This window comes from Poecilia reticulata, chromosome 13 (genome assembly GCF_904066995.2).
Source record: "Poecilia reticulata chromosome 13, P_reticulata-male-v2, whole genome shotgun sequence".
NCBI lineage: Eukaryota > Metazoa > Chordata > Actinopteri > Cyprinodontiformes > Poeciliidae > Poecilia > Poecilia reticulata.
This window is the reverse complement of record NC_088842.1, coordinates 11,962,816-11,977,364: the sequence shown is the minus strand read 5'-3', so window position 1 is coordinate 11,977,364 and position 14,549 is coordinate 11,962,816. Positions and strand designations below refer to the sequence as shown.

Genomic DNA, 14,549 nt, shown 5'->3' with positions numbered 1-14,549 from the left:
AGTGTAGTCCATGTATATTGCAGAAGATATTCTGTCACAGATAAATGCATGATGCGGCCTAACCTGCTTCTGTTTTTGTATCTCTAGTGTCATTATTTTGTCAAAAATACACAAAAGCAAAGTAAAAATAGCTTTTTATGTTGACATTTAAATATAAATGTTATTTTTGGTCATGTTTAGAGAGTAAAAAGTTCACTTCGGGGACGCTCTTGTTCAGATCCAACTTTGCAAGGCAAACCTGTATGGCCAACTTCCTTTTGGAGATTCTCATCTGGTGACGACTCTAAATTAGATAAACTTGTTTGCAGCAGCGCTGTCACTGACTTCAACCTTTAACATGCTAAATGAAACCTGTAGAGTCTGACATGCAACTCTGTGCTTTGTTTCTGTTTTCCCCAGCCTCAAACAGACTGGCTTTAAGGTGAACCTTCAACCACACGATTCCTGGGATGTTTCAGACCTTTGAGAAGTTGTTCTCACAGTAGAACAAAAAAAAAAACAATAAAATCTTCAGACTGTGATCAAATGATCAGACTGGTAGACAATCCTTGTATCTTGCTAGATGATGTGAGCGCTGACATTTTTTTTCTTTCTGTATTTGTGATGTTACACACCTGAATGCAGGAGACCATGCAGCCAATTAGAGACATAAGATTTCCTCACCTGGTTAGGTTTGCTACATTTATCTGATATTTACTCTTCTGATTGATCTGGAACTTTGGTTATGATTTACCTAATTTCCCCACGCTTTTGTGTCATTTCTGTTAAATAAACATTTAAATAGTATGAGCTGTTCTGTTGTTCATCTAGTTTGTGAGTATTCTGAGTCGTTAATCTTTACAACTGGAAATCTTTCATTTTGTGTGTGTGTGCGTGCGTGTGTGTGTGCGCGTGCGTGCGTGTGTGAGTGAGTGTGTAGCCGGGCCCTGGCCTCTGTTTATTGTTTACGGAGCTCCGGGTGGAGCCAGGCCCTGAAAAAACAGCAGCTGATAAACACTTCGTTTTGGTGGGGAGCTGCTCCTGTGGTTCTGTAGGCACCATCACCATCAGAGGCCTGATCGCTTTACAAAGAGCCGGGGAGGGAGAGAGTGTGTATGTGTGTGTTTCTGCGCGTGTGTGTGTGTGTATAGGTTACATCAGGCATCTATACTGTTGTGAGGCTGTGTGTTGATATTTTTAGAAATAGACTAATGCATACCACATTTAAATATAACACTTTTACTTGCCTGGCTACAGATACTTTTCCCTCATCTTTGACATGAACTTTTTGAGCAGTTTTTTTTTCTTTCTTTAAACATATTTACTTTCACAAATATCTGGCTTAACATGCTATTGCAAGTCGTACAGAAAACACACTTTTTATAGCCGTCATCAGGCTTTTGCTACTATCCTGTCTGGATGTGTGATCTCTCTTCTTGGCAGAATTCTTTAATACTAATTGGTTTGTTTCCTGGCACCGACCCTGCTTTTAATCCTCCTCCATAAGTTTTCTGCAAGGTTTGGAATGTTATCCATTCCTAAGCAAGTCTCAGTAATAATTGTGTTAAAGTTTTACCCACCTGAGACTGTCAGCTTCTAAGGAAAAAAAAAAAATTAACTTTAAGAGCAACCCAAGAACTACAGGCTGCCAAACAAGAAAGAAGCTCTTAGAAGCCAGGTAAAACATGATGGTGGAAGAATTATGCTGTGGGATTAAATGTACTTGTATTGGTAATGGTGTTGCATAAATTGGATGAAATTACAATAGAGGACTACCTCCAGCTCATTCATTTTACCTCAATGCAACCGCTTGATGGTTAAAAGGTACAATGACCCCCGAACAAATCAGAACTGGTTTTAGATTCAGTTAAACTTCTGGTATGACTTTCATCTAAAACCTTGTTTTTGTGACAGTTTGTCTAACAAAGCAATATAATAATTCAAATGAACTCTGCCAATTCTGCCAAACGATGGGTCAAATTATGAATTTTCATGACTACAAAAAAATAAAAAATTAATTCTGTTTCTGTGCAACTTAAAGAGACATTTATCCAAAAACTGATGGGGATGTACAGTTAAGCCCAACATTTTTTTTTATTTTCCAGGCAGATTTAGGATTAAAGTAATATTCCAATTTCACCTCCGACTTAGAACATTACTTAACATTTTGGAGTTTTGAAGGAGCTAAAAAACTGGCTTCAGGTTTTTCGACAGTTTGTTACCAAAGACAAATCGTCACAATTAACTGATGAACTCCAAAAAAGATTTTTGCCGCTGATTTTTTAGAAGAAATATTTTTGACATGCCATGAAATGAAAACAGTCAGGTGTTCTTTTAAAAAAAATTATTGTAAACATTTTTAGGGATTCATGACTCGTATCCTGTCAGAAACAACCCTACATTGCATTGACCCACCCTGTGTAAACTTCATTTTATGTGCAAGTGGTAATTTTAAGCACAGTTAAAAAAAAGTAAATAAAAACTTTTAAAAAAGAAGCTCAGAGACACAAGCAATTTAAGAAAGAACAGTTTACTGGTTTTAACCAAATGACTACAGTTTGGCGGTACAAATAATTTTTTCTTCCAAGTATAGCCTCATCACAGTGAGTTCATTGCAACAAAAGATAATATGATTGAACAAAACCTCCACGTGATGTTTAGAATGGAAAAAGAAAACGGCATTGAAATCTCAAACGTGGAACAGTAGAACGGACGTGCTGGGAAAATGCAGAACATTTCATCAGATTTCCACAACATACGGGACAACACAGGAGAAATGGTGAGACTTCAGGCCTGCTACGTATGTTCATACGTCAAAGGCAAAATGAAATTCTGCTGCTGTAGTTCCCACTTGAAACATGAAAAACATGGGATAGAATATCAAGCAAACCAAAAATTGTTTCAAACAAAAAGAACTTATTCGGTGCGCATGTCACTCGTGCGATTCAGCCTCACTCATCATGCACTTCAGAAACATGCATAACAAAATGTGACAAACCTAATACCATCCATCTGGGAGAAAGAAAAAAAAATGTGATCTGTTATTATATAAAAAAAAATCCTTTAGATTTGGATTAAAAATAAATATAAACTATTACAAATGGACATTCAAAGACATATAGAGGCCCAGAGCTTAAAAAAAAAAAGAAGTGTTTCCTCTTGTGGCTGTAATATCCAAAACATAAATAAATCCCAATAAGACGTCCTTTTTGCAAAGTCCATTATGTCTTCAGCTTAACGGTAAAACCAGCCCATCCGGTCCTGCTGCCAGACTGAAAACGTAGACGTGTCTACAGTCGAAGGCAACTTGAGACTGGACATGGCGGACGCAGTATGCATACCATACATTATGCAAGAAACCGGGCTCATCACTCTATTTATACTCTCGTACAAAAGCTGCGGCCTGCTCAGAAGCAGCAGCGTGTTGGTGGGGAAATGAGCGGAGGTGAAAAGAGGAAAAGTCCAAAATGAATAAGAGATAATAAAAAGGCGTCATCGTGTGTCCTCAAGAGTTCAGGCGTCTCCTTCATTAAGCGGACGTTGATTTTTGGTCTTGCAGTACCCGAAGAACAAGGCAAACATCAAACCTGAGGCTGTGTTGTCTTTTTAAGAAGGTAAAGTCCGTGTAGAGAGAGACGAGTCAGAACGCTTGTGCTCCTTCATTTTCCTTTGGGACAATACCGAGGCTAATATTTCATCTAGTAGCTTTTGGAATACAACAACTATATTGCTTCCCCCCCACCCCCGTCAAAAAGCATGGGGAAAAATAAACATTAAGAAAACATTTGGTTATGAATAACCACAATTATAACAGACTAAAAAAAAAAAGCTTTCAACAAACACCCTCCAAACAACAACAAGAAAAAAAAACAACTAACTAAAACATTTTTTCCAAATATCATCTTGGCCATTTTAACGCAGGTGTAAGGCGGGTAGGTAAACTACGTCCTCGCAGCATGGGGAGTCGGATCTCCATCACCAAGGTGAAGGAAACATTGTGCTCTCTGCAAGGATGAGATACTAAAAATAAAAGATGCCAAGGAACCAATTACAGTACAAAAGAATGATTCCAATAATCTCTACAGATAGTTACAGATTGTACCTTTGGTTCTTCTGCAGATCTAAAAATCGGAATTTAAGTAAAAAAAAAAAAAAAAAAAAAAAAAAAGAAAAAAAAAAGGTGCTTTTCTAATATGAATTAAAATTGGACTGGACTTTGCCTTCAATTAAACCTTCACCTGTTCCTGCAAAGTTAGCCAAAACAGTTTCCGATAGTCAAAGCAAACGATAAAGCACAGCCTCTACTGCTGTGTGTTTGTGCTTCACCTTCAGCAGCATGGAGCAAAACCGCTTCCTCTACATGTACAACAGCATTTTGCTCAGACATCATCTTGTTTAGGGCAATGACTATAGATCACAGCAGCGTGTTGTAGATTGTTTGTCTCTTCAAAGCGTCGACTTCAATTGAAAAACCTAACAGAACACTAGTTGATAAAACGATTGGTCACACACGATTGGTCACAATTCTACACCAAAAAGGAAATTGCAAACAAAAACAACAATAGGACTGTTGTAACACTTGAGCACTGCTGCATTGATGCAAATCTATGAAACTCTCCACTGGAAGAAACCTGCATGAAAGTGGCTATATATATGTTTTTTTTTGTTGTTTTTTTTTAAATCTGCATCCCATTTTGAAAAGCATATCATTCTTCTTGTTTTAATTTCACATGCGGCATTACAAAACCTTCTAAATCTAAAAAAAGACTACGTGGTAACTATGGACGCTATGTTATTATTATTTTTTAAATATATGTATAAAAAGAGTTTCTGTCAGAAGAACAGTGATGCACATAAGACAGAAGAACGCTTCAGCAACAGACATTCATATTCATTTGTCCAGCATGAATAAATGTGTCATCTGCTGCTGCCGCTCCTCGATGTAAATAGTCTGTTTTCTTTTAAGTGGCTTATGAAACCTTCCAATCTGATTTCAGAGTAGACCAACCGAATACATCAGATAAACATGAGGGAGAAGTAATAATAATACAAATTAAAAATCAGTCTCATATTCCCCCCCCAAAAAATTAAATAACCTACTGAGTGTATCATGGTTTCTATAAATCCCATAAGATATTAGCTGCACCCCGTCCAGAACAGCATTTGAGGTCCGAGAGCGTTGCTTTGCATTGTAGTGTGCTTGTCCGTCGTCTCTCCTTGGACTCTTTCCTCAACAGGGGGAGCTTAGGTTTTGTGTTTGCAGGAGGGTTTGCGGTAGAAGTCACAGTCTGCGTTACATGGACGACTCTTTCTCGGAAGAAAGGTCTCCTTTCGCGCCCTCCAAGCCTCGCTTATCGATGAGCGGCGAGTGCTCAGGCATGGCGGCGGCCGCGTCTCCGTCCATCCTGACCTCGCTCAGCTCCTCCACTCCTTCGTGTTTGGATGTTTTGTCCACAAAGTGCTGCAGGAGCCCCGCTCCAAAGGCGTCGCCCTCCACATTCAGCACCGTGCAGGTGCGGTCACTAAAGAGGGACAAAACGGGATAAGAAGAGGGATCGAACGTTATGATGCGGATTACGTATCGAAGCGATACAATTTCTTCTCCATTTAATTCCAGTTTTCATAAATCAACGACATTTAAATAATTATTTCACAAGTGATTTATTTATTGCAACTTGGCCGTCTTCACTCTTGTGTTTTTAATGTCCTGCTTTGTGTTGCTCTGTGCAAGATAAAATTCATTAAAGTTTATGGTTGCAGTGTAATGAAATGCGACGCTTGCTTTCTACTCACACAAGCCAGTCGACAGCCAGGATGAGAGAGATGTCGCTGGTGGGCAGTCCAATTGCCTCCAGGATGATAGCGAGGGTCAGCACACCACCTGCAGGTATACCCGCAGCTCCGACGCTGGACGCTGTAGCCGTCACACTGACAAACACAAGCCACAAAGTCACCAAACCGAATTACAAAACTTTCCACACAAAGAAGGAGCTGCAAACACATCATCATATATAGGCTTAAAGCGATCCGCTTAAACGGAGTCGCTTCGCCGCAGACGCCAGACGTACAGGATGGTGATGACTTGGATAAAGTTGAGGCTGGTGTTGTTAAGCTGGGCGATGAAAACGGCCGCCACACACTGGAAGAGCGCGGCCCCGTCCATGTTGACCGTGGCGCCGATGGGCAGGATGAAGCGGCTTATGTGCTTGGAGACGCCGTTCTTCTCCTCCACGCACTTCATCATGAGGGGCAGAGTGGCAGAGCTGGAAACAGGGAAACAGTTTCAGAGCGGAGGAGGAGCGTGGGTGTGTGTGTGTGTGTGTGTGCGTGCGTGTGTGTGTGTGTGTGCGTGCGTGTCTAAACAGGAGAGCCTCAGTTTGTGGATATTCAGCAACCAAAACTGAGCAAACAGATGCGAGTTTGAGGTGAAAATACCTGGAGCTGGTTCCAAAAGCCGTAGCCAAGGCTGTGAAAATGCCCCACAGGAAGGTGTAGGGGTTCTTCCTGGTGAAAATGAAGTAGATGAAGGGCAGCACCAGCAGGCCGTGGATGGCGTGGCCAATCATGCAGCAGGCGATGTACTTTCCCAGGCTGGCAAACAGCTTGCCGACGTCGTCCATCTCCACAATCTTACCGGCGACGAGGAACATGATACCTATAGGGGCGTACCTGAAAAGACCGGGACAATGCTGCAGGTCAGGTTTCTGGAACACGGCACAAAGGAAACGTACCTCACCGATGAAGGTTACTTAACAGACTTACAATGCTTTGTTTGAGAAAAACATTTTCTGAAAGGTCTCAAACTAGTAACACCCTCTAGACGTGTCGACATCTCTGACATAGAGTAGATGTCTAAAGAGCCTAGAAATGAAATATTTATCGCAGTGCTATTTGAAAAATTATGCTACTACTTGATTTTAGGAAATTTTAGAAAGAAAAAAAAAAAGCTTTAAGTTGAGTACTTTCTTTTCAGTGGTGGAAAAATATTTTGAGAACTAAACAAAATGATTAGTGATGCACAATTTATAATTTCTAATCTCTTGGGACCGTTCACAATTCACATAGATATCTGAATTAATTTTAAAATTCTGAATTATTATTTATAGAAACCTACAAACCTTTATTTACTGTAACAACATTGTATTTATGAAATAGATAACTGTGTATTATTTATTATTTCAACAGAATTTCCGGAATCTGTAAGTTTGTCTGAACTACTAAATGTAATATTTGCTTTCTAAAAAAATTTAAACACTTCCCATAAAAATTCAAGTGCCACCAGTAGCAGCAGAGATAAAAAAAAAAACATAAGGTTCATAATTATTTAAAATGAATCATTTAAAATGTAATTACTGAGTTATTAAAACAAACATGTAACAGAACTTTGCGTTTCTGAAATCTTCTAGGTTTAGAAGATTTCTACTCATCAGTAGGTTGTTCAAATTTGACATTTTTGGGTCCTCCTCACCTTTGCAGACCCCCAAAACGACCAAACATTAACGAGGGGCGTTTTCTTACCACATGATCCAGGACACCAGCACCATGGTGGCCTCGTTGAATGAGTTGAAGAACTTGATGAGGATCTCTCCTTCTTCGCCCAGCTTCCTCAGAGCCACACCGAAAACAATAGCGAACACCACCAACCCAAGGATGTTCATCCCGTCTTGATCTGTTCCGATGGGAACCTGGAAAGAAGTGCGGATTTGTTTAGAAGAAGAAAAGAAAAAACTGGAAGAGGAAGCAAAATGATCATCTGTGGAGTTTTGTTGATAGCCAAATAAATCCCTCACCTTCTCTGGGATGCCGGACGTGTTCATCATCTTGTAGGACGTTCCGTACTAGTGGGGAAGAATAAGAAAAAACATATTTATTAAGAAGTACAAAAGCCTCTTTTGTTATGCAAGGTCGTTATCTAGAAACAAAATCACAGATTTAAGGTCTAATGCTCACCGACTGAAAGGCGGCAGACACCAGGTTGGAGGGGAAGATGTTTCTGTGAGAAGAAGCGAAAACAATGCGTATTATTTCACTTCCCAAATACATGAGAAAAAAACCCAAAGTTAAAACAGTGGAGCAGAAATGTTTAAGCCCATGTCTTACAAGATCTGTAAGATGAATCAGTGTGTTATAGCTAAAACCTTGAGCCTAATTCGAGCAGTTTATGTAGTTTTACATCCCAGAGTACCTTGGGTCGTAGCCTTTTCTAAACTATTAAATCTCTTTTCTCCCTCCTTTGTGCTCCTATTATTTAATGCCATGGAGGTAATAAGTCTGCACTGGCTAGTACAAAAAAAAGCTTTTACATACATCAAGTGAAACCGCAAATTACACCTCCTCCCTCCCCCAAGAACTCGTAAAGCCTTGTGTACTCGATACCCCTGCTCTCAGCCGTCTGCATTGGATTTAGAGCAATAAGGCATTAACGTCACAAGCTCCTTCTTGTCAGCCAATCATTGGAAACATGAGGCTCAAACATCATGTGATGAGGCGGCATGCAGCTGGAAACAAAGGTTGAAAAAGGCTTCCAGGAATACAAGCTTTGGATTACTTAACGTACCATTCTTACGTTTACTGAATATTTTAAAATGGAGAAGAAGAAAAATATATATTGGGGTTGCAAGCAATAATATAGTTCCATATTTATTACAGATGTCAGATGTTGGAATTGGAGCGTCGTCCTTCGATCAACCAGCATTGTCACATCCTGAAAAAAGGATTTCGCCTTTTGCTGACAATCTTTTTCCTTCCACTCAACCTTCCATTAATGTCCTTGGATACAGCACTCAGTCTTTAGGAAAGTATACTTTTGGGTCTCACCTGCCTTTATGTGGAATCAGTTTAGCATTAGCAATGTTGATTGTTTCGGCCGTAACTAAAGATTTCTGGATTAAAAACCTTTTTTTATTGGTCAAATAATATTGATATTTCCTGAGGTCTATTACTAGTTTAAACCCATAGCAACAAACACCTGAATTAAAGCACTTAGAGAGTAATTTATTATTTTAATTACATGTCTGAATTAAAGTAATTTTCCTATTGTAATCTAATGTATTTAGATGGGGTCATCCTGACTGTACAAGACGAAATGCGTGCATGGCACCGTCCACCCTAACTTGTAACATACAGTAGTTTACACCAAAGATCACACCTAAGCAGTCTGGTCCCTCTTCCCCATTCTGGAGGTGACTTTGTCCCACATGCTGATGTGAAACTCCATCATGAACACCAGCTTCCCAGTGAATCGTCCTCAGCTGATCGGTTTATTCAGAGCGCGTCACATTCTGAGAGGGTAAAGTCTTCAATGAGTCACATGTGACATTGCTATGTAAATTGTGAGCTAAAACACAAAGGTGTCACTGCCATGCCAACGCTGACCGGGACACACAAAGCATCAATCCCATGCTGCTACGAAGGTGTGTCCTTTTGTTAAAGGCTGACGTGGACTTGGAGTTTTGTTGCCTCCTCCGATCCGGGGCAGGTCAACAAGGGCGGATAAATGTTTGGCTTTAAAACTTAACAGCTGTTAATATTGGTGATTCATGATAGCATGATAAACAAAAACGTTCTTTTTATTTGACTTTTGGTATGAAGATGAAAAACAAGCCAAGTTAGCTAACCTAACTTGGGTATATTGCAAACACCTCTGTGGTGTTTGCAAATCCAACTTTGCTTTCACATTTTTGTGCTGCTCTAGAAAAACATCACTGATTGCACGCAAAGCTAACAGGTGACATCACAGCTGACCATTGACTGTACAAGTACACATTTGGTTTATGTGTGAAAGGAAAAAGCGGGAGATAAGAAAAGTCAACACGGATGCACAGGAATGGCTGCAAACTTGTTGCAACTTGCTGTTTCCAGTTTTAAAGACACAGTGACTTATCCCCAACCAAACAGCGACATTAAACATTAAACCCAACCTGGATCTGTGAGCCAGGCTGCTGCTGTTTCTCGAACAGCTCAGATCCACCCGGCTGTGAAGCCACCAAAACACGGAGCGAGACGGAGAGGCGGGAGGGCGGGCTCCTTCTAATAAGAGACCAGCTGTGTGATTAGGATAGTGTGGAAGCACACATGTGTGCGTAGTGACGGCATGTGCCCAACATGAGATAAACGTCTTGTCAGGCTGGAAACAAACGATTGCTGTAATCAAATACTGAGTTCAGCCACGTCAGTATAACTAAAGGTACAAACTGCTTTTTCTATTTATTTTTTTTTTAGACCTCTTGAGGTCTGTTGACACCCATATCTATTTTTAGTAAATAGATATGGGTGCCACCTTTTAGTAAATTAATGCTCATTTCTCTGTGTGTGTTTTTTTTAAAATATATTCTTATGCTTTAACTTACTCTACTCAAGATGTCATTTTTAATTGTTGTTGTAATTGCTGCAGGTTTCTCTGTAACCCCTCCTGTTCCATCGTCACAGGCCTGTTGTCTTGTGCGCATTCTGTATGAAAAATGCACCGTAGTAAACACTGACAGATTTTCTAATTACGTCCTGGTATTTCAAACCCTACAAAAGAAGGAGGGTGTGCTGACTTTACTCCCAGGAACCTAAATATGAAGTTCTGCGTCCTTAAAATTAGGCGAGTGTGTTGCGAGTCACGGAGCGGGTTTTGCAACATGCCTAAATATCCGTAGGCAACAATGTTAATCTTTTAATAACAGTCAGGTCACTTGAAACTCTTTGTGAAAAATGTGCCATGGTATGACTTTAATCATGTGTGTATCGAGGAACAACCCCTGCATGGTTTGTACTTTCTCTGTATCCTTTGATCAATAATCTGCATGTGGGACAAAAGAGAGAGTTTGGCCAATCAGCGGCGTATTTGCATGCAAAGTGATGGGATCATGATAACGACTAAATGTCTTCTGCCCTGTTGCACCATGCAGTTTTCTTAAACACAAGAGCTGTTTTTCCAGGAAGTGGGTGTTTGTGAGTAGGTGGCACTGCAGGAGGAGGGAGGGGGAGCAGGAGATGTGGAAAATACATCCATAATTACTAAAAGCTGCCTTAAAAATAACGTTATGCAACAGCTGCACTGAATGTGAGCACACTTCTGGATGGGGATGAGAAGTCAAGTTGTTTCTGCCGTTTTTTTTTTTTGTTTAGCCAAATTTAGTGTTTTCTAAGAAGCTAATTCCAAGGACAGTTGTGAAACATAGGCTAGTTTCTGGCATTACTAAGTTGCTAAGGATATATATAAAAAAAGTTACAAAATGGCAAAGATTTTCTATGAAGATGATTTAAAGTTATTTTAATGAGATGTTATTCACAAACCAAAAAATAAAACCTAAACTAATTTCCTAGCTAATAATAGCCTGTTGTATGACAAAAAAAGTAACATTTAATGTGAAATAAGCTCTTGAAAACATGTTTAGCTCTTGTTTTTTCCTGTCTTCAGAACAAATAACCTGATAATTTGTCAAAAGAAACTAAGATCCCACTCAATAGTTGTTACACTCCGAGCACAGCTGCTTCCATGTGCTCAAAAGAAAGATGAAGAAACATATGTCCCATGAATATCAGGCATGCATAAAAAAGCAAGAGGAAAAACAGGTTCAGGCTGCCAGCGTCTTGAATTAGAGAGCAGATTTTGTTGTGTGCAGATGCACAACTTGGGTCTAAATATAATCCAACCAGCCAGCTACAGTCTGGTTTGATGCAGTGCTCTGCTTTCTGTGAACGGAAACCCTCTGACTTCACTAGAACCAAGGAAGGGGAAACTATGGTACCTCTTTTTTTTATTTTTTTTTCTGGTAACAGGAACAGGAAGAAGTGTGACCTCACTACTATCAGAAAGAAAAACCATGACACATGTGATGTGATAAAATGTACAACAAGCCATCACAACTTTTTTTTGTGTGTGTTTTTTTAAATCAGTAATACTCTGGTGTGTTAGAGGCAATAGTGACACTACACTTCTTTAAAGTGTGAGGCCACAGGCAAGAACCTCATGGTGTATTCAGGTACAAGCCCTTACTCTGGGTTAGCATTTAGGCTAATTTCTGAAAACGACCTCAAGACGAGATACTTGCATATCGTGACCTTAAGAGAGGTCACGATATGCAAACCATGCCCAGTTAGGTCCAATTTATAGGGTCGGGATTCGGGAACAAGTCATTCAAAAAGTGACATTATTAAAAAATAAGTCAAGCTACATCGACTCTCTTGATTACTTTTAAGATATAAAGTGGACGTCAATGACTGGGAGACTTATTTAATCATATAGTATCCAGTTTTGACTTCGTTATGAACAGTGGAGTTAATGTGCGCGTGTAAAGAGCGGCAAAAGCGCATCTCGTGCCGCAGGGGTTTAACGCGCACGAGGAAACAGAAGCTGATGCAACCGCTTGTTATCATGACAAGAAGAGCGAGCCAGGTGAACTCTAGCCTCGTGCGTAATATGGCTGTAATAATAACACCACGTTAACGGAAATATACGTTGTGGGTTAATATGAATAACTATCACTCACCTTATCAGGTCTAAGAAGGAGTCTATAACTTCTTTATTCGCCGGGATACCATCAGTCATGTCTTTAGCGTTTGCCGTGGTGTTCATTTCCACATTTCCCGGCTTGATGATGAAAGCCATCACCACGCCGATGGACGAGGCTATCAAGGTGGTCACTAAGAAGAACAGCATAGCCCAGCCGCCCAGTTTCCCCAGAGCTTTGGGGTCGATGCTCGCCGCTCCGGACACCAAGCTGCACACCACCAGGGGGATGATGATCATCTTCAGCAGCCGGATGAGAATCTCGCCGGGGAAGCCGATGTAGATCTGCTGGGTTATGGTCGGCGACACGGTGCGCACACCGAGCCCGATGAAGACCCCCACGATGACCCCGGCCACGGTCAGGATCACCAGCAGGTTCGCCTTGACGATCCTCTTCACCCGCTCGGACATCGGCTCCGGGCTGCCCTTCCTCTGCCCGGCAAACCCGTTGGCAAGCGGCTCATCGCGGTGCGCCTCGCCGTTGGACGCCTTCACTTCCTCCAGATCAACCTTCTCTGCCATGTTGCTCAAAGTTACTTAACTTAAAACTAAACTTTAAGAAGAACGCTTCGTTTTGTTTTTTTTATCGTGTTTCTAAATGAGGCGGGAGTCTTTCAGAGCGTCAGCGTGGCTTACGACCTACTTCCTTCTCTCCGGGTTGTTCTGACGCGGAGGAGCAGATGTTGTGGCCACACGTTTAGCCGGCATTTTAAACCTCCGCCTCCGCCCCTTTTACGTAAGATGGGCGTGTTGTGTTCCGAGAGGAAACGCTTGTTGACTGCCACCCATTCCCGTCCATAAAAAAAACAACTCTTGGCCTGTGTGCCATTAGTATGCTCGTTGTTCGCTTTAAGAATTTTATTTTAATGTTTGAAAACTTGCTGCGAAAGTAAATCACTACAGTGGCCGCCTGGAGACAAAAACAAACTTTGAGAAATAGCCTTTCATTTAGCTTATTTAAATAGTATCCTTATAAAGTAGCTTCATGAACAAGCTTTCTTGATTGTGATTAAATACTGTTTCACGCCCACATTTTTTGTCAGTGGAAACTAAAAGCAGATAACTGAAAATATAACATATTTAGTTAATGTTTGATCAGATGAAACCTGTAACATCTGTTGCATCATGCTAAAGACGTGGCTCTTCAAGACAATTTCCTTAAATGCAAATATAACAGCTGTGCTTACAATCTCAGAACTAGTGAGAATATATGTGTATATATATTTTATTTTATTGAATTCTAAACAGGATGCAACAGAATGAAGCAGCACATCTCCATAACATATCTCAGTGAAACCATAGAAATTAAGAAAACGATTAACAGCATTTTCCTCATTTAAATGTTTCAGATCCTCAAACGATTTTGAATGTCAAAGATAAACTAAGTAAATACAAAAATCTGTGTTTAAGTTATTATTATTATTATTATTATTATTATTATTATTATTATTATTATTATTATTATTATTATTATTATTATTATTATTATTAATGGGATGATTGTTAAGATAAAACTGCTATCTGAACCAACCTGGCCTGACGTCTTGTAGAATCTTGAAGTAAATGCAATTATCCTAAACAACCTCTAATGTTTTGCACTCCAGTAATCCACAGTGAAAAAAGTGCCAATTTATTTGAAAAGTTTATCAACGGGTCATCCAGGAGGCCACAGGAAAACCCAGAACAACATCTAAAGCTCTACAGGCATCACTTTCCTAAAGTTAAGCTCAACATTAGAGCGGGTAAATACGAGTTATGATGAGCCCTACAGATAGAAACTAAACTACATCAAACATATCACAGTGTTGCATACGATGGTTTGCAGAACTATTCACACAACTCCAACCTTTTCTTATTTTGTTCCTCTACAACTACAATGTCATTATTCGGGATGAATAATGTTTTGCTACAGATTCTCAGTTGAATTTAGGTCTGGACTTTGACTGGGCCATTCTAAGACATGCTCTGATCTAACTCATATAATTGTATGATGCAACTTCCACCCATCTTGCCACTTATTTACTCTGACCAGCTTCCCTGTCCCTGCTGAAGACGATCATCGCCACAACAT

The 14,549-nt window shown here is 40.1% G+C and overlaps 1 protein-coding gene across 1 annotated transcript; it reads right to left on the bottom strand.

Moving 5' to 3' along the window:
- Positions 1–2,493: 2,493 nt before the first annotated feature.
- Positions 2,494–13,202, bottom strand: slc1a5 (solute carrier family 1 member 5). Its single transcript, XM_008425725.3, has 8 exons — positions 12,459–13,202; positions 7,930–7,972; positions 7,770–7,817; positions 7,498–7,664; positions 6,415–6,648; positions 6,048–6,242; positions 5,773–5,907; positions 2,494–5,501 (listed from the first exon to the last, which is right to left on the bottom strand). Exons 1-8 carry the CDS (start codon positions 12,998–13,000, stop codon positions 5,273–5,275), a joined length of 1,593 nt encoding a protein of 530 aa, XP_008423947.1. The 5' UTR covers positions 13,001–13,202; the 3' UTR covers positions 2,494–5,272.
- Between the last annotated feature and the right edge of the window lie 1,347 nt (positions 13,203–14,549).

Coding starts and splice junctions, on each gene's coding strand:
- slc1a5 (XM_008425725.3), bottom strand. CDS start 13,000: ATGGCAGAGAAGGTTGATCTGGAGGAAGTGAAGGCGTCCAACGGCGAG. Junction 7,818..7,929: donor TGTCTGCCGCCTTTCAGTCG/GTGAGCATTAGA, acceptor CTTCCCCACTAG/TACGGAACGTCCTACAAGAT. Junction 5,908..6,047: donor ATCCAAGTCATCACCATCCT/GTACGTCTGGCG, acceptor TGTGTTTGTCAG/TGTGACGGCTACAGCGTCCA.